The sequence below is a fragment of the Cetorhinus maximus genome, chromosome 1 (genome assembly GCF_964194155.1).
Source record: "Cetorhinus maximus chromosome 1, sCetMax3.hap1.1, whole genome shotgun sequence".
Taxonomy (NCBI): domain Eukaryota; kingdom Metazoa; phylum Chordata; class Chondrichthyes; order Lamniformes; family Cetorhinidae; genus Cetorhinus; species Cetorhinus maximus.
Window position 1 is genome coordinate 64,388,979 of NC_135879.1, and position 13,807 is coordinate 64,402,785.

A 13,807-nucleotide genomic window follows, 5' to 3' on the forward strand; every position below is an offset into this window, starting at 1 on the left:
CCGACGGGAGGAAAATTCTCACCCAGGAGACTGGAAAAAGGGCAAAAGAAGGGGACTTGCAGGATAAATTGCTAAACTCGTGGATTGCTGGAGGCAGAACTCAGGGCGGAACCCCTGATTTTGAGAGATTCCCTTCATTCTGGGAGGGTTGTGAATATTACTGTAAGAGTACATTGACGCTGTAAATTATTTGGCTTCACGTTGGCAATAAATTTGTTTAGTGTAAGTCTAGTGTTAGGGCCAAGTCTGACTCCGGAGCAGTGTGATGGGACCTTTATTCTCCCTCTGCTGTAAAGCAGTACGGGACATCCTGAGGTAGGGAAAGATGCTACAAATGCAAATCTTTCTTGTATTCTTTCCCTTGGTTTGGTTAGACCTGTCTCTGGATTTCGGGTACTGTATATTTATGATACAAGCAGCAACCGCACTGCTACAGTTAAGGACAACTGAGGGTGAATTTTTAAAAAGTGGTACAGTTGTAGTACAAATAAATGCACTCTGAAAATCATCTGAACTCTGCTTGCTGTTGGCCGATGGCAATCTAACTTGTGCTTGGAGACCCACTTTGTGAGGAATTACAGACAGGACATTATATTGCATCCTTCTGCTTTGTTGATTTGTAAATCAATCCTCTTTACTGCCAAATAACTCTGAGTGATATGTTTTCCCCTCCCGAATGATTCTGCTATGAAATACATTTGAGATTATTTAATTGCAAATTTTAAAAATATGATTTTAAGCATATATGATCAATTTTGCTGACAGCCTAGAAACTCAGCAACAAAGACAGTGGGATGTCAATTCCCCTTCCATGAACGCAAAACAGGCAGTCTTGGAGTGATTGGGCATCATATTTACAAGGAGATGGGGCGGGATTAGGGTCACATGTTTGTTGCTGGGAAACCCGGAAGCATTGGGAACACGGAAGGTCCTGTCAAATTTAACAACAGGACCTCATTAGCATTTCTTTATTCCATTTCTCACCAGCAGCCAGCCAGCCAGATGGAGAGGCTGGGTGGCTGCCAGGCACCTAGCTGGCTTCTGGGTGGGAAAACCAATTTAATTGAATGCTGTAGCTGGGAACAGTTCCTAGCAATTGGAACCCATCAGGGCATTTTGAGGAGGTGAGTTGGGGGATTTCTGTAGCGAGAAGGGAGGGAAAGATCAGGGCCTGCTCGGGGTAGAGGGTGTCTCTAGATTATCGGAGCAGCCTGAAGAATGCTGGGGGAGTTAGGTTACGGCAGGTTTGCTTAAGGAGCTGCCTGGGGAAGTTATTCTCTTCCTCCTAGTCTACAAACAGTGTTCCAAATAGCAATTATCTGTGGCAGCCTCTCCTTAGTGGCTGGGTTTCCTGACCTCTAGAAAATGCGGCCTGCAGCTATTAATTTCAAATCATCCTGAAATGTGAGGAACAGAGCCTCATCTAAATATTAAAATCACTGATGCCCTCTCCAGAGCAGATGATTCAACGCCACCAACCCTGCCATGGTCACAACTGAAAGGTGCATACATAATGGGTAGGGACCAGGTTTCACATTTTTATCAATTTACTCCCCCCTGCCCCCCCCACTCCCCAACCGCCCACCTCCAAGCCCAGTGGTGAGGGAATGGATTAAAGTTATCCTTTCTATTTCCGTCTGTCATGTTGGTTTTTGTTGTAAAAGCGTTGCTGTACACAGGTTGAAGTTACGGCACGAATTGAAATTGGCAAAAATCAGAACATCTGAATGCTAAGTTTGATGCTGACATACTTTCTTAGTCCAGTTAGGATATGCAAACTTCAATAAAGCCAAAACACTAAAGGTGTTAAATAAGAATGATCCTTTTAAAAATTGTTTATTTAGTATTTCTAAGTTTGAAGAATGGAAATAACTTTTATTATAAAATGAAGTATCGGCTTTACTGAATGTGCAAAAATACAAAAACTTTGGCATTGTAGTATTATATAAAGCAAATAAAAACATATATTCATTTACTACTGATGCACCTAATTTAAAGATGCTGTTAACTTAAACTAAAGAATTTGCGGGTATATTTTCTTCCAGAATTAATACAATTGGATAAAGTCAGTGTGTTGGTTAAATAATATACCCATAAATGCAACAAACAGTGCAAAGTGCAGTAAGAATTAGGATATGCTTGAATTATTTTTGCCTCCTACTCTCAGGCCTACCCACAGCATTTCTCATTCCCTCATTCCCTGGGATAGAATTTGGTATGCCACTTAGACAATGACCTCGAGTCTCATTTCAATAACCTGAGCGAGCTACCGGCGCCTGCTGTGCCACAAGGGACAGCTCACTCACTTTAACAAGACACATTTCAGGTTGCTTATCTTGTCAGGAATGGCTCTCAGATAAGTCCTAGGGGAGGGGGTTGAAAGGGCAATGAAAGGGGACTGCCCCTCAAGAGTACTTGGAGTTGGGAGGAGTTCTCCTATACTTCTGGACTTCATATCAAACTGTGAAAAAAAAATAACTTAGGCATGACAGAAAATCTGGTCAGGCATTGCATGAAGAAGTGTTCCCTAACTTCTCAACAAAATGTTCTGGCTCTGATTTTGAGGTCACGACAGCTTCTTAAACAGTGGAAAAAAATTCTCTCAACCTGCCCCATCAATTCTTTTCAAGATCCTAAACACCTCAATCAAATTGCCCCTCACCCTTCTATATTCCAGGGAATACAAGCCTAGTTTATGTAATCTCCTCAAAATCTAATGCTTGGAGTCCTGGTAACATTCTGGTGAATATGTGCTGCACTTCTTCCAAGTGTGGAATGTGGTGCCCAGAACTGTACAGAGTATTCCAGAGGGGTCCAGCCAGGGTTTTTTTTTAATAAATGTAGCAAAACTCTCCCCCCTTTACATTCTAGCCCTATATTTAAAAAGGCTATCATACAATTCACCTTTTTGATTATTTTCTGTACCTGACTATTACACTTTAGTGATTTGTGCATATGGACTCTTATATCTCTTTAGACCTCCACCATTCCTAAAAGGTTTGAGTGGTTTTATGCACTGGAGTTAGATTTCATAAGAATTATAACATAAGCAAGCACGCAGCAAGAAAAGACCATCTTTTCCAAGGAGCCCATTTCTTGCACAAACTGTATTAAGTCTATATGAATATCCACCTAATCATAGATCTTACATTATTCATCCTCAACCTTTGTTAGCAAGACGTTCAGAGACCCTCTGTGTGTATTGAAGCAGGTGTAGTTGGGTGTGTGAAGGGAGTATGGAGTTAGGACAGGGGCTCAGGTGGAGTGCCTTTACAGACTGTTGTGATAAAAAGGGAGTGAACAGAGTGAGTCAACATCTTGGAAATATTATTTACTTCCACAAGTACCTACTGCCTCTACATTTTTAGATCCAATAGCACTGCTTTAACAAGTGTAAAGGATTGGCTGGAATGCTATATGTTATTTATCCCTCTCTATCTAACGTTTGTTTCATTTCTTGTTTCATCATCCTTTATCTTATCGAACAGGCTACATCCTCAAAACAGAATCTGAGTAAAGCTTAGGAAGTTAAATACATTTCTGCAGGAATCATTAATAATGAACAAATCTATCTTTAGAGGACAGTTACATGTAAAATAAAAACAGAAAATTCTAGGAATAAACAACTCTGCCAGCAGGAGAAGAGAAAAAAAGACGTGTTAACATTTCAGGTAGAGCCCCTTCATCAATTCACTCTTTCATATGTTTATAGACCTTCTGTTCATTTCCATCATTTTATTCTTTTAATTTCATATTTTCAGCTTTTGCAGTTTTTATCCTTTTTATCTTTTATTAAAAATGTTGGTCAACAAACTAAAAACAAACTCTGTTTAAGAAAATTGTGAAATTTTGATCTATAGGCATTATGAAAGCAGAACCATTGCAGACATGCTGTTGTGCAAATGAACTGTTCTGTTCGATGATAGGAATCAGTCTTTGTCAATTACCTTTAGAAAGGTTTCATAATTCAGGGTCACTATAAAAGAATTTGTAAAAACAGTTATCAGACACAAAGGAGCTTGCACAGATCATAAAGAAATAATGTACCCCTTCACCCCCACACCACCATTCACAAAAAGTTCTGTTTGACCAAGTAAATGCAGCATTGATAGAAAACCCAATGTTTGCTAAAAATAGCATTCCTTTTGTCACTTCTTCTCTGAACTTTCCATATGCAGTCTCATTCTCACTTGTATTATCAAACCAACACCTGTCATACGCACCCTTTTTCTGCTTCATCTTAATTTCTATTTCCTTCATCATCCTTGCTAATTAGGCTCATTGTTCAGCCACTTGAAGGACATTATCCCCGAGCCCACCTGGATTTAGTGGTATCTGAGGGATTCTCCCGAACTCACATGCGTTTCACACACCTACTGATGGTCACCCAGCAAACCTTGCCAGGTGTGCCAGCAGCGTCTCAGGAAGATCCCTCTTTCAAAGGCATGTCATGTCCAATCGAGGGACCCAGCTTTGGGAAGAGGATATGCTGAAAGGCAACTCCTGCTCTTGCATCTGAGCACCCTCCCTTCCTCAATGGCAACAACCTCCCTGTGACCCCCAACCCACCCCATTCACTTCTCTCCAGGGATCCCGTGATGATCCCTAGTGAAACTCTCACTGAATTACTGGCAACAGCACTGCCCCCAGTGATGCTGCCTGTCATGCTGAGCTGCCAGCCATTGATTGGCCGGCGGACGGGATTTCCACTCCCGGGGTCCTAAATCCTGGGGAAGGCCCTATGCTGGCCAGTTAAGTGCCAGAGATGTTGTAAGATTATTTGCTGTCTCACTGTCAGTCTTGTGTGGTTGGACATAAACCGTTTATTGTTAATGCACAAGTATATACATATCTCCAAGCTATAGCCCTTGCAAGGTGCTATCTTCATTCTGACTTCTCTCAGATTCTCTCTATACTCAGTCTACTATCATGTGACTCTCTGCATCATAATGTGGGCGGTACTGTTTCCCCAGTCTCCCATAACCCTTACTAACCCAAATACCCTTATGTTACATCTCCCCCCAAAACACTTACCCAATATATTTACAATATTTTCATGTTACCACTTCTCTCCCCAAGTCTCTCAATTTTATGACTTTTCCAAATCTCATTCTCTTCCCATTCAGAGGAGTGGTAGTCTCAGTTGCTTCAGGCTGACCTTGTTGTTTCAGAGTTGAAATTGTAGCATAGTATTTCAAACGCTCGGGTTTCAACATCTGGTTCTCATCTTGTGCTCTTTAGTGTTATGTTCTTTGTTGACAATCCGCCTTCTTTGACCAGGTACCGTTGACTTATCCCATTCCTTGTGGAGGGAATGTTCACTCTGTTCACTCATAGAGTAGACTTGGATTTTCTTTTTCCAAGGAGTCTATGTTCTTCCGGAAGTTGATGTTTTAAAAATGGAACCTTCATTTCCACTTGTTTCACAATTTCAGCAAATTATTTGTTTACTCTCTCTTATTTTCCAATTCTTTTTCAAGCCTATTAATCTTTTCCTTCAGCTCAGCAACTAATCTGGTAAGTTCAGTTGTCTTTGTTTCAGAGTTACCTGTTGATCTCTTATATAAGCTTAACAACATCACCTGGGCATTTAGTTCCTTTCAGAATCTTTCTTCCATGGTCACTAACTGCTCCTTTGACTCCTCCACCCATTAGATCTTCAATCTGTTCCTTAGAATTTTCCTTATTTGCTTTTAAATTCTGGATTTGTTGTTTCATACTGCACATCTCATCTTTCATGTTCTTCAGATTTGATCGAAGTTCAAGAATTTCATTGCTCCTTTCACGATGAAGTTCCAACATTTCATCAGTTTTGGTTGTTAATTCTGCATGCAACCAACTGTTCTGATTCATTATTAATTCCTTTTCCTGTTCTAGGCATTTATCACGATACTTAATAGAGGCTTCTGATACTTGAATTTTATCAAGTTCTAATTTGTCATTAACAAACTCATCTTCTGCACGTGAAAGTTGGTTCCCTTCACTGAACAGTTTTTTCTTCAAGCTAACATTTTAAATTTTACTTCTGCTAGTTGTTCCTGAGACTCTTCACACTCTTTTGTGAGAATTCCTACTTTCTCTTGGAACTGTTCCAGTTTTTCTTGACTTTCTAGGTTCTTGACTTTCACTTTAGCCATGTCATCTTTCAACAACCCAATGGTTCTCAGTAAGTTTGAAGCATCCAGTGCCTTTCCTTCTTGTTCCTTGGTCTTCAGCATCGGATTTACATTTTCTGATCTTATTTCTATCCTTCCTTTCTCTGCCTGCAGCAGAGCTATCCTTGTGCTTCATTTTGGTTTCACTGTTAGGTAGGTCTGTCTCTGGCAAAGTCTTAACTTGTTTAAGTTCTGTAATTGTGCTACTCATGGCTTCATTATCCACTTGCAACTTGCAAAGCTTTATAGCTTTTCCTTTCAATGCCTCCTCTTTTCCACTCAGCTAGTTCTTCAGCTTAACAATATCCATATTCATCTTCACTTTCAATTGGGTATGCTGCAACAGTGGTAGAGAGCTCTTTTTCTCACTGTCGAACTGGAGCTGCAAGTTTTCTACTTTATGTTGCACCTGTACACAAGAATTCTTCATCATTTCCTTTTCCTCCTGCAGTCTTTCACTTTGTAGTTCGACCTCTGCATACTTCCTCATCACTTTTTCCACACACTTATCCTTTTCACCCATATCATTAACAACTTGCTTTCTATCTCTTAATATATATCTTTGGAAATGTAATGTTGTTCCAAGTTTTCTTCCAAGTGTCCAACAATTTTCTTCAGCTCTGCAGTCTCTTTCTTGTACCTCTTGGCTTCCGCTTGGAATATTGAAAATTGTTGACTCTTCTCTACCAACTGGTTCTTCAGTTCTTTCAGAGTGACATTAAATTTACTTTGCTTCTCTTCATAATCTTCCAGAGGAACAAACTTTGACCTGAATGATCCTTGTAGTGTGCAAAGTTCCTTCAACAGGTTTTCCTTTTCTTTGTGAAGCTCAGTTGCTTCATCTCGAGCTTTCTTGTAATTCAACAGTCTTCTCAACTTTTTTCTGCTGTTCAAGGCAGTCTTCATTTCTTCATGCTGTTAAAGGGTTGTATTAACCTTTTGCATTTGATCTTAAAAGACAATTAGTTGTTCTTTCAACTGTTTATTTTCTTGTTGATCTCTTGCCAACTCATGCTGCACTTCAGTGCATTGCTTTTTCACTGCTGATAGTTCTAATGCAGCTTTTTCTGAAAAAGTATTCAACACCTTTTTTAACTCTTCATGTTTTTCCAGGACCAAGTATTGATTTTTCAAAAAGTCTTTCAGGGCAGTGACTTCTTTGAGTATTTGTTCTGCCTGTTGCTGTGCTTGGTTATACTTCTGGTTGAGTTCTTCCAACTCAGCTCTAATACAAGTATTTTTCTGTCGAATAGCTTCATTTTCTTTTGGCAGGCTTTGTTGCTTTAGGGTTACATCAGGTAACTTTCCTTCATTCACAGCCACCTGCCAGCTGCTGTTACAGTTTGGGTACTGTTTCGGCATTTTCAAAAGGCTCTATTTTTAAATCTTTTGGCTGCTTCTCATCATCTTCTTTCCTCTGCACTAAATTCTTCAGCTCCTGCATTTCATTGCACAGACATGGCCTATGACCATCCTGTGTTTTGCTTGGGTATTGTCTACCTTGCTCTGGTGTCTCTTTGCCCTTTTGGCACTTTATTGGGGATCTTCGCTCTCCATGACTTAGAGTTTAAAATACTTGTCAAAAGCTTTTAGTATCTCAAATGTGGTTGAAGATTCATTTATATCTTGTTTTATGATTACATTGCTGGCAATTTCACTAAACAAGCACAAGAATGTATTAACATACCCTTTCACTGATTTTCTACTTAATCCTGATGTATCCCTGTAATCTAAACATTTTCTTATCCAAGCCACCCAATTTTGCATCTGGTTTAGCCCTTGCATGAGCTGAAATTGGTCAGGTAGTTTTAATTTACTATCCGTGGCTGTTTTCCAGAACAGGGGAGTACAGCTTTAATTTTCTTTTCAAGATGGAACTGCAGTCACCATTTTCTTCTCATCTTCCCACATTTACTGGGTTTCAGCAACTGTTGCAATTACAGAGCCGTATTTAAAACTTTGTGATTCTGCATGAAACCTTTTAAATGATCAGTTTTGGCCAATGATTTGTTTCTCTGAGCTTGGGAAATCAATTTGAAGGCGATTTGTTTTTCTCTGCCTTTGATTTTGATTTTTTTTCCCGTTCATTAGAGCTGGGCTGCCATTTGGTATGGCATTGGCGCTAGACCCAGCTGCAGCATTCTCCAGCTGTGCTGGTTAAACAATCAGTATGCTCTGCCTGATTAGTGTCTTGATTCTTTTTAAAAGGTTGGTTCAGCCTTATAGTGAATTTTGCTCACACTTTTTGTGATCTGTCTAGATCTGTTGATTCTGCGTCTGGTCAGGTTTGGCCTTAGCTCACCCTTTTGTGATCTGACAGAGTCCTTTAACTCTGCATGCAGGTCTGGCAATGGACCCCCACATGCTCTGGTGGCGTCTTTTTACGCTGCACAGTGGATCTCTCTTCTGCCCTTCTGTCTCCACATCTCCAACAGAGCTTTTTTTTAGTTGCTCTCCAGCTGTCTCTGAGGATTAGGTGCACTTTGCTCAGGTCATACTATCGTTTCTTTACTTTCTTTACCTGTTTTTTTGGTTCTGGGTTCGTTCATTGGTTGTCACCATGATGTAAGTTTGTTTGGTATCTCACTAAGAGGTCTGGAGGCTTGTGCAATGGAACATAAACTGCTTATTGTTAACACACAACTATATTCATATCTCCAAGGTATAGCCCTAACTAGGTGTTATCTTCATGCTGACTTCTCTCAGACTGTCTACACACAGTCTACCTTCATGTGACTCTCTGCATCATAATGGGGGTGATACTGTTTCCCCAGCCCCACCTTAACCCTTACTAAACTAAATACCCTTATACTACAAGAGAGGCACTTAGTCTGGTCGGGCCTCCCCCACTGAAATGATGTGGATTTCCTACTGGCTCTCTAACTGGTGGGTGGGACCTGCATTGGGAACATTGAATTCCGCTGATGAATTGGTTTTATGACGTGAAGGAGCTTATGTGTTGTTACTAGGCCTGGGATGTAGTTCCTGTGACAGCAGTACTCCCCCCACCACCCCCACCCCACCGGTTGGAGATCTGATGGGAGCCCTGCGTTGTCTCTGCCAACATTGTGCCTCCCATGGGATCGAGGGTGGAAATCCTGTCCCCGACAGCTGCCAGCCAAGCAGAGGCAGTGTCACCAGGAGCAGTGACTACTCCAGGGCCTACCCAGTGATTGGACGCTCAATCCCTGGAGACATTGAGTGGAATGGGGTGGGAGTCACAGGGAGGCAATTGCCGGAAGTGGGGGAATGGTGTTGGAGGCAAGGGGGTGTTGGCTTTCAGCTGCCTCCCCTCTTCCTGATGTGGGGTCCTGTGATCAGGCACTGAGTGCCTGTCAACAGGGGATCCTCCCTATGAGGCTGCGGGCAAGCCTGGTTGACTGGACAGCCTTCGGGAGCTTGCTCACTCCACAGCCTCTGTTCCATCTCCCTGTCATACTACAAACCCAGAGGCACTGTCACTGCTGTCCCGCTACCTGTTTCAGCCTTTGCGTGAGCAGGTAGCCTGGTCCTCTGCCCTCCTTGCGAGGATGCAGCAACACACCCTGCCAAATCCAGGAACTCACAAACAACTTCCAAAAACACCCCAGAGTGCTTCCAGGTACTTTACAATGGAAAATGTTGTCAAAAATTCCCTTCCTGGCAGTTTGGGTGTGTGTCCGTTTAAGAAACACTCGAGCATGGCCCATCTTGAAGCCTCATGCCTGACCTTTGTAGAGTGGTGAACAAATTAATCGCCAGGACTAGTGTTGCCCAAATTTGGGATCTTGGCATTGTATCAGCTGCTTAGGATAGTGCTGCTTCATGGGCTTCTGCACCCACTGGGAATGCCCATGTGGGCAGTGTTTTGAACAGGCCTCGCCAGAAGCTGCTGGCAGTGCTGTGCAGGATCAAAAAACAGCAACTGAATTTCACACCCAGAAACCTTGACCACAATCCTTCATAGTTTTGAAAGGAGAATTCTAACATCAAAATGTTTTGTCATGGAGCCCTATGCATGCTTGATGTATATAGTTTTAGTAATGATAAAGCTTGTGCGTACATTGTCTTTTATTATGTCAGAACGTTTCAAATATCGATGACGATGAATGCCATTTGCATTCTTAAAGTGTCAACATGTCAGGATATGGCAGTGCTAAAGTCCTTGTTAATACCAAATGAAATCTCAATATTTCTTTTAATTCTCATTTCCAAGTGCAATGAATCATCCTTCTGTTGCTCAGAGCTCTGTCTTCCTGAGTTAATTGTTGCCTCTGGTGATTTACTCTGCTCTGTGCTAGTGCTGCCACTTTACTCAAGACCACTTCCTGTTAGCTCTTGCCGTGACGTGCCACAGTGCGTGTGATTATGGCTTTCCAGTCGACTATGTGGTGAAATACAATCTAATATAAACTTGATTGGTGTCAAATAACGAAGAGATTCAATTAACCTGTGACAAGCATAATTTTAAAAAATCTATGCATGATTTGTTTAAATGTTATATAGTCATGGATGTACTACATGGAGTTAAATACAGGTAGATACATTTTCTATCAGAATTACAAAACTTAAGGTTCCTTCTCTCTCGCTCTTTCTCTCTCTCTCTATCACATACCTTGAGTTAGGTTTCAGGTTTTTGTCCTCGTTGATATCTGCTGAACATTCCTGTTGAGCTGAAATGATTTAGGAGTGTATTAGGAAGTGAAACACAGCAACACATCAAATGCCACATGGAGTTTGACTCTGGAGAACAGGGGTACCTGTAGTTTGTGCACCTGTGAGGCTTTTCTGAAAACTAAAATACTGGCTGGAATTTACGGGACCATTTAGGACACGTTTGGCGGTTAGGGTGCATAAAATCCACACAGAACACATTGAACTGGAAGTCCGATGTCTGTACATGTTTCCAGATTTTACTAGTGCAAAAACTTGCAAATATTTCACGCATCAACACAGCGGGATTGCAATTAAAGTATTTAAAAAGCTGATTAACTGGAATTTTATGGCACATTTCTGATTTTACTGACCATGTGGCTTCAGGCCTGGTTAATGAAGACAGTGAGCAAGCAGGAACTCGGTGCTGGCTCTTTCAGCCAGCCATTAGGAGGATCAGGATGGGGGCCAGGGAGGGTGGAGAAATGCGAGCACTGAAAACTGAAGGCAGGAGTGGGGAAAGGTGGCAGCACTGCAGGGACATGCTGCCAGGGTTCCATTGGGGCAGTGGCACCAAGGAGAGTGGCCTTCCACAAGGAGAGGGACCACCTGTCATGGGCCTCATACACCCAGGATTTGGGGACCCCCATTGAGGAGGAGGCACAGCAGCAAAGAGGGAGAGAGACCCGGGCAGTGGGACATCAGCAATCTCAGGACAAATCAGAGGGCCAGCCCTGGGGTGGGCACACCAGAAAAGGACATAGAGGGGCACACCAACAGCCTCCTGCCACAAAAGAGGCTATTCCCACGAGACAGTCTACTGTCCGAGGCTGAACTGTCTCCAGATGTCTGAGCAGCAGCGTCAGTGAAGACTGCAACTCTCCAGATCTCCAGAGAGCAGTCACTGATCTCTGTCCCATGCTGCAGGATGTACAAAGAACCATGTGGACACCCAATGCTGAAGACCACCAGCGCTCTCAACTACACCTCCAACTGTTCCCAAAGTTCTACAGAGGATATGTGTGGAATCTCCCAGTCTGAAGCCCATCATTGCATCAAGGAGGTGAGCTAAGCCTTGTTCAAGGACCAACCCTGATAGTCAGTCGGAGTGGTCCACCAGCTACGGGGCCATCACTCGGTTCCCCCAGGTGCAATGTGTCATTGACTGCCCGCGTGTGTCCATCAAGCTTTCCACTGACCAGCCAGTGGCCTTCAGGAAGAAAAGTTTCCAGTCACTGAATGTCCAACTGGTCGGTGGCCACTGGGGATGGATTCTTCAGGTGTGTGTCCGGTTCCTGGGAAACAGGCACGTGCATACATACTTCGGCAGTCCCAGCTGCTGCAGCTTTCCTGGCCCCCTGTGTGACTCCAGGAATAGAGACTGGATCACAAGAGCAACTCACTAAAGACATAGATGCTCAGGCCAGTGAGGATTCCATGCATGGATGCAGAGGGGAGGGACAACATCTGCCATGGGTCAACCCGAGTGACCATCGGGCAGGCCATTGGTCTTCTGAAGATGCAATTCCAGTGCCTAGACCAATCCAGTATGCCCCAGCAAGGGTCTTGTGCATCGTGGAGGACTGTACACCCTAGCACTGCAGAGGGGCGAGGCATTGGTCAATGAGGATCTCGTGGATTGCGATGCCTCCTCCGACGATGAGGATACAGAGGAGGCTGCTGACCAGGTGAATCAAGATGAGGGGCCACAGGCAAAGCCAATGAGGCTTGTGCAGGGAGGTTTGGGAGGCACTAATACAGAGATTTTTTTTGTGACCCTCAGGCCCTTGCAGAAACATTTCCATAAAGCCTTACCTTTATGCAGTTCTGCTGTCACCTCCTTCATTTTGCACTCTATTGCCCAGTGCCAAAGTGCACAGAGAACAATGGCAAGGTCGAGGAGTTCATCAACCACAGCTTACTCCATCGCTTCCAGCCCATTGAGGGAACAAGGTTGTAGATAAGATCTCAAAGGGCAGCAAGAATTGGAAGGAGAAGTAACACTAGTACGTAAACCCTTTATAGAATGACACAACAAATGCGAAACTTGACATCGACATATCCCGTTTACTTGTGAAACCCAGCTAGGCACTTTTCTTAATTCACCAGGAACTCCTCCTGCACCTACAGCTGATGTGGAGCCAGGCTGTTGATCGTGCTGCCCTATGGCTTGGCGTATCCTTTATGCTCGCCCTCTGGCTGCCTGAATTCCGGAAGGCCCTGTCATGCAGGGCCCTTTGCTGTAGCCGTGGCTACTGCAGGTGTTGGGGTCACTGGCAGAGGGGCTGAGGAGCTGTTGTTCACACTCGGAGCCCCTGAGAGAAGACCCAGAAGCAGAAGCCATCTGTTCCTCCTCCCTTTCAAGGCACACTTGAGCCTCCCTGTCAGTGGAGGTGATGGGCACTCCAGTTGCCTTGTTCCCCTCTCACCTTGCCACTGCTGTGTTTAGCTCATGAAAAAGGCAATGGTATGCAGTTCTGCGTGTATCTCTGGCATCCACTGAGTGGTCTCTTGATCAGGCTCTCCATGAGGGCTGCCAGCCTCTTGATGGAGGGTGCTATGTGCACACACACCTGAGGCATGGCAGCACTCATGGCATGGATGGGCTCCTCCATCGTCCTTGCATGGGTGTGCAAAGTGTCTGGCAGCTCCGCCAGATGTTCCCTTACTTTACGCTGCAGCTGCAACATTTGGAGTGTTGCCAACGACCCATCATCAGCCTGGGGCTCAGCATGGGCCTCGCCTCCCACTGTCCTCCAACAGTCAGGGGTCTCAGCTGTCACAGTATCCATCAGCTGTTCAGGCGTGTCTATGATGTGCTCACAAGGTTGTAACCCTTAATCTAATTGTGAACACATGTCCACTGACATGAGTGTATCTGTGCTGGTTGATGGTGCAGGGGGATGGTGTGACTGTGCATACTCTGATCCCCCTCTCCTTCTCTTCAGAGGGGGGTCCCCTGGTCTCTCCAGCTCTCTACGCTTTGGTCTGACTCTGATCTGCATGAGTAGATACATTGA

At 43.7% G+C, this 13,807-nt stretch overlaps 1 protein-coding gene across 7 annotated transcripts in view; it reads right to left on the bottom strand.

The window, feature by feature from the left end:
- Window positions 1-1,820: 1,820 nt before the first annotated feature.
- Window positions 1,821-13,807, bottom strand: part of tmem154 (transmembrane protein 154) — a 72,312-nt gene continuing 60,325 nt past the window's right edge. For 3 of the 7 annotated variants that reach the window (XM_078541400.1, XM_078541413.1, XM_078541377.1), the window contains one exon: window positions 10,566-10,807. In XM_078541400.1, coding sequence (XP_078397526.1) covers window positions 10,662-10,807 — 146 coding nt within the window. In that variant the 3' untranslated portion in view covers window positions 10,566-10,661. Of the gene's footprint in view, window positions 3,977-10,187; window positions 10,538-10,565; window positions 10,808-13,807 lie in introns of those variants that run through there. The other 4 variants (XM_078541406.1, XM_078541395.1, XM_078541383.1 and 1 more) reach the window with 3 other exon arrangements.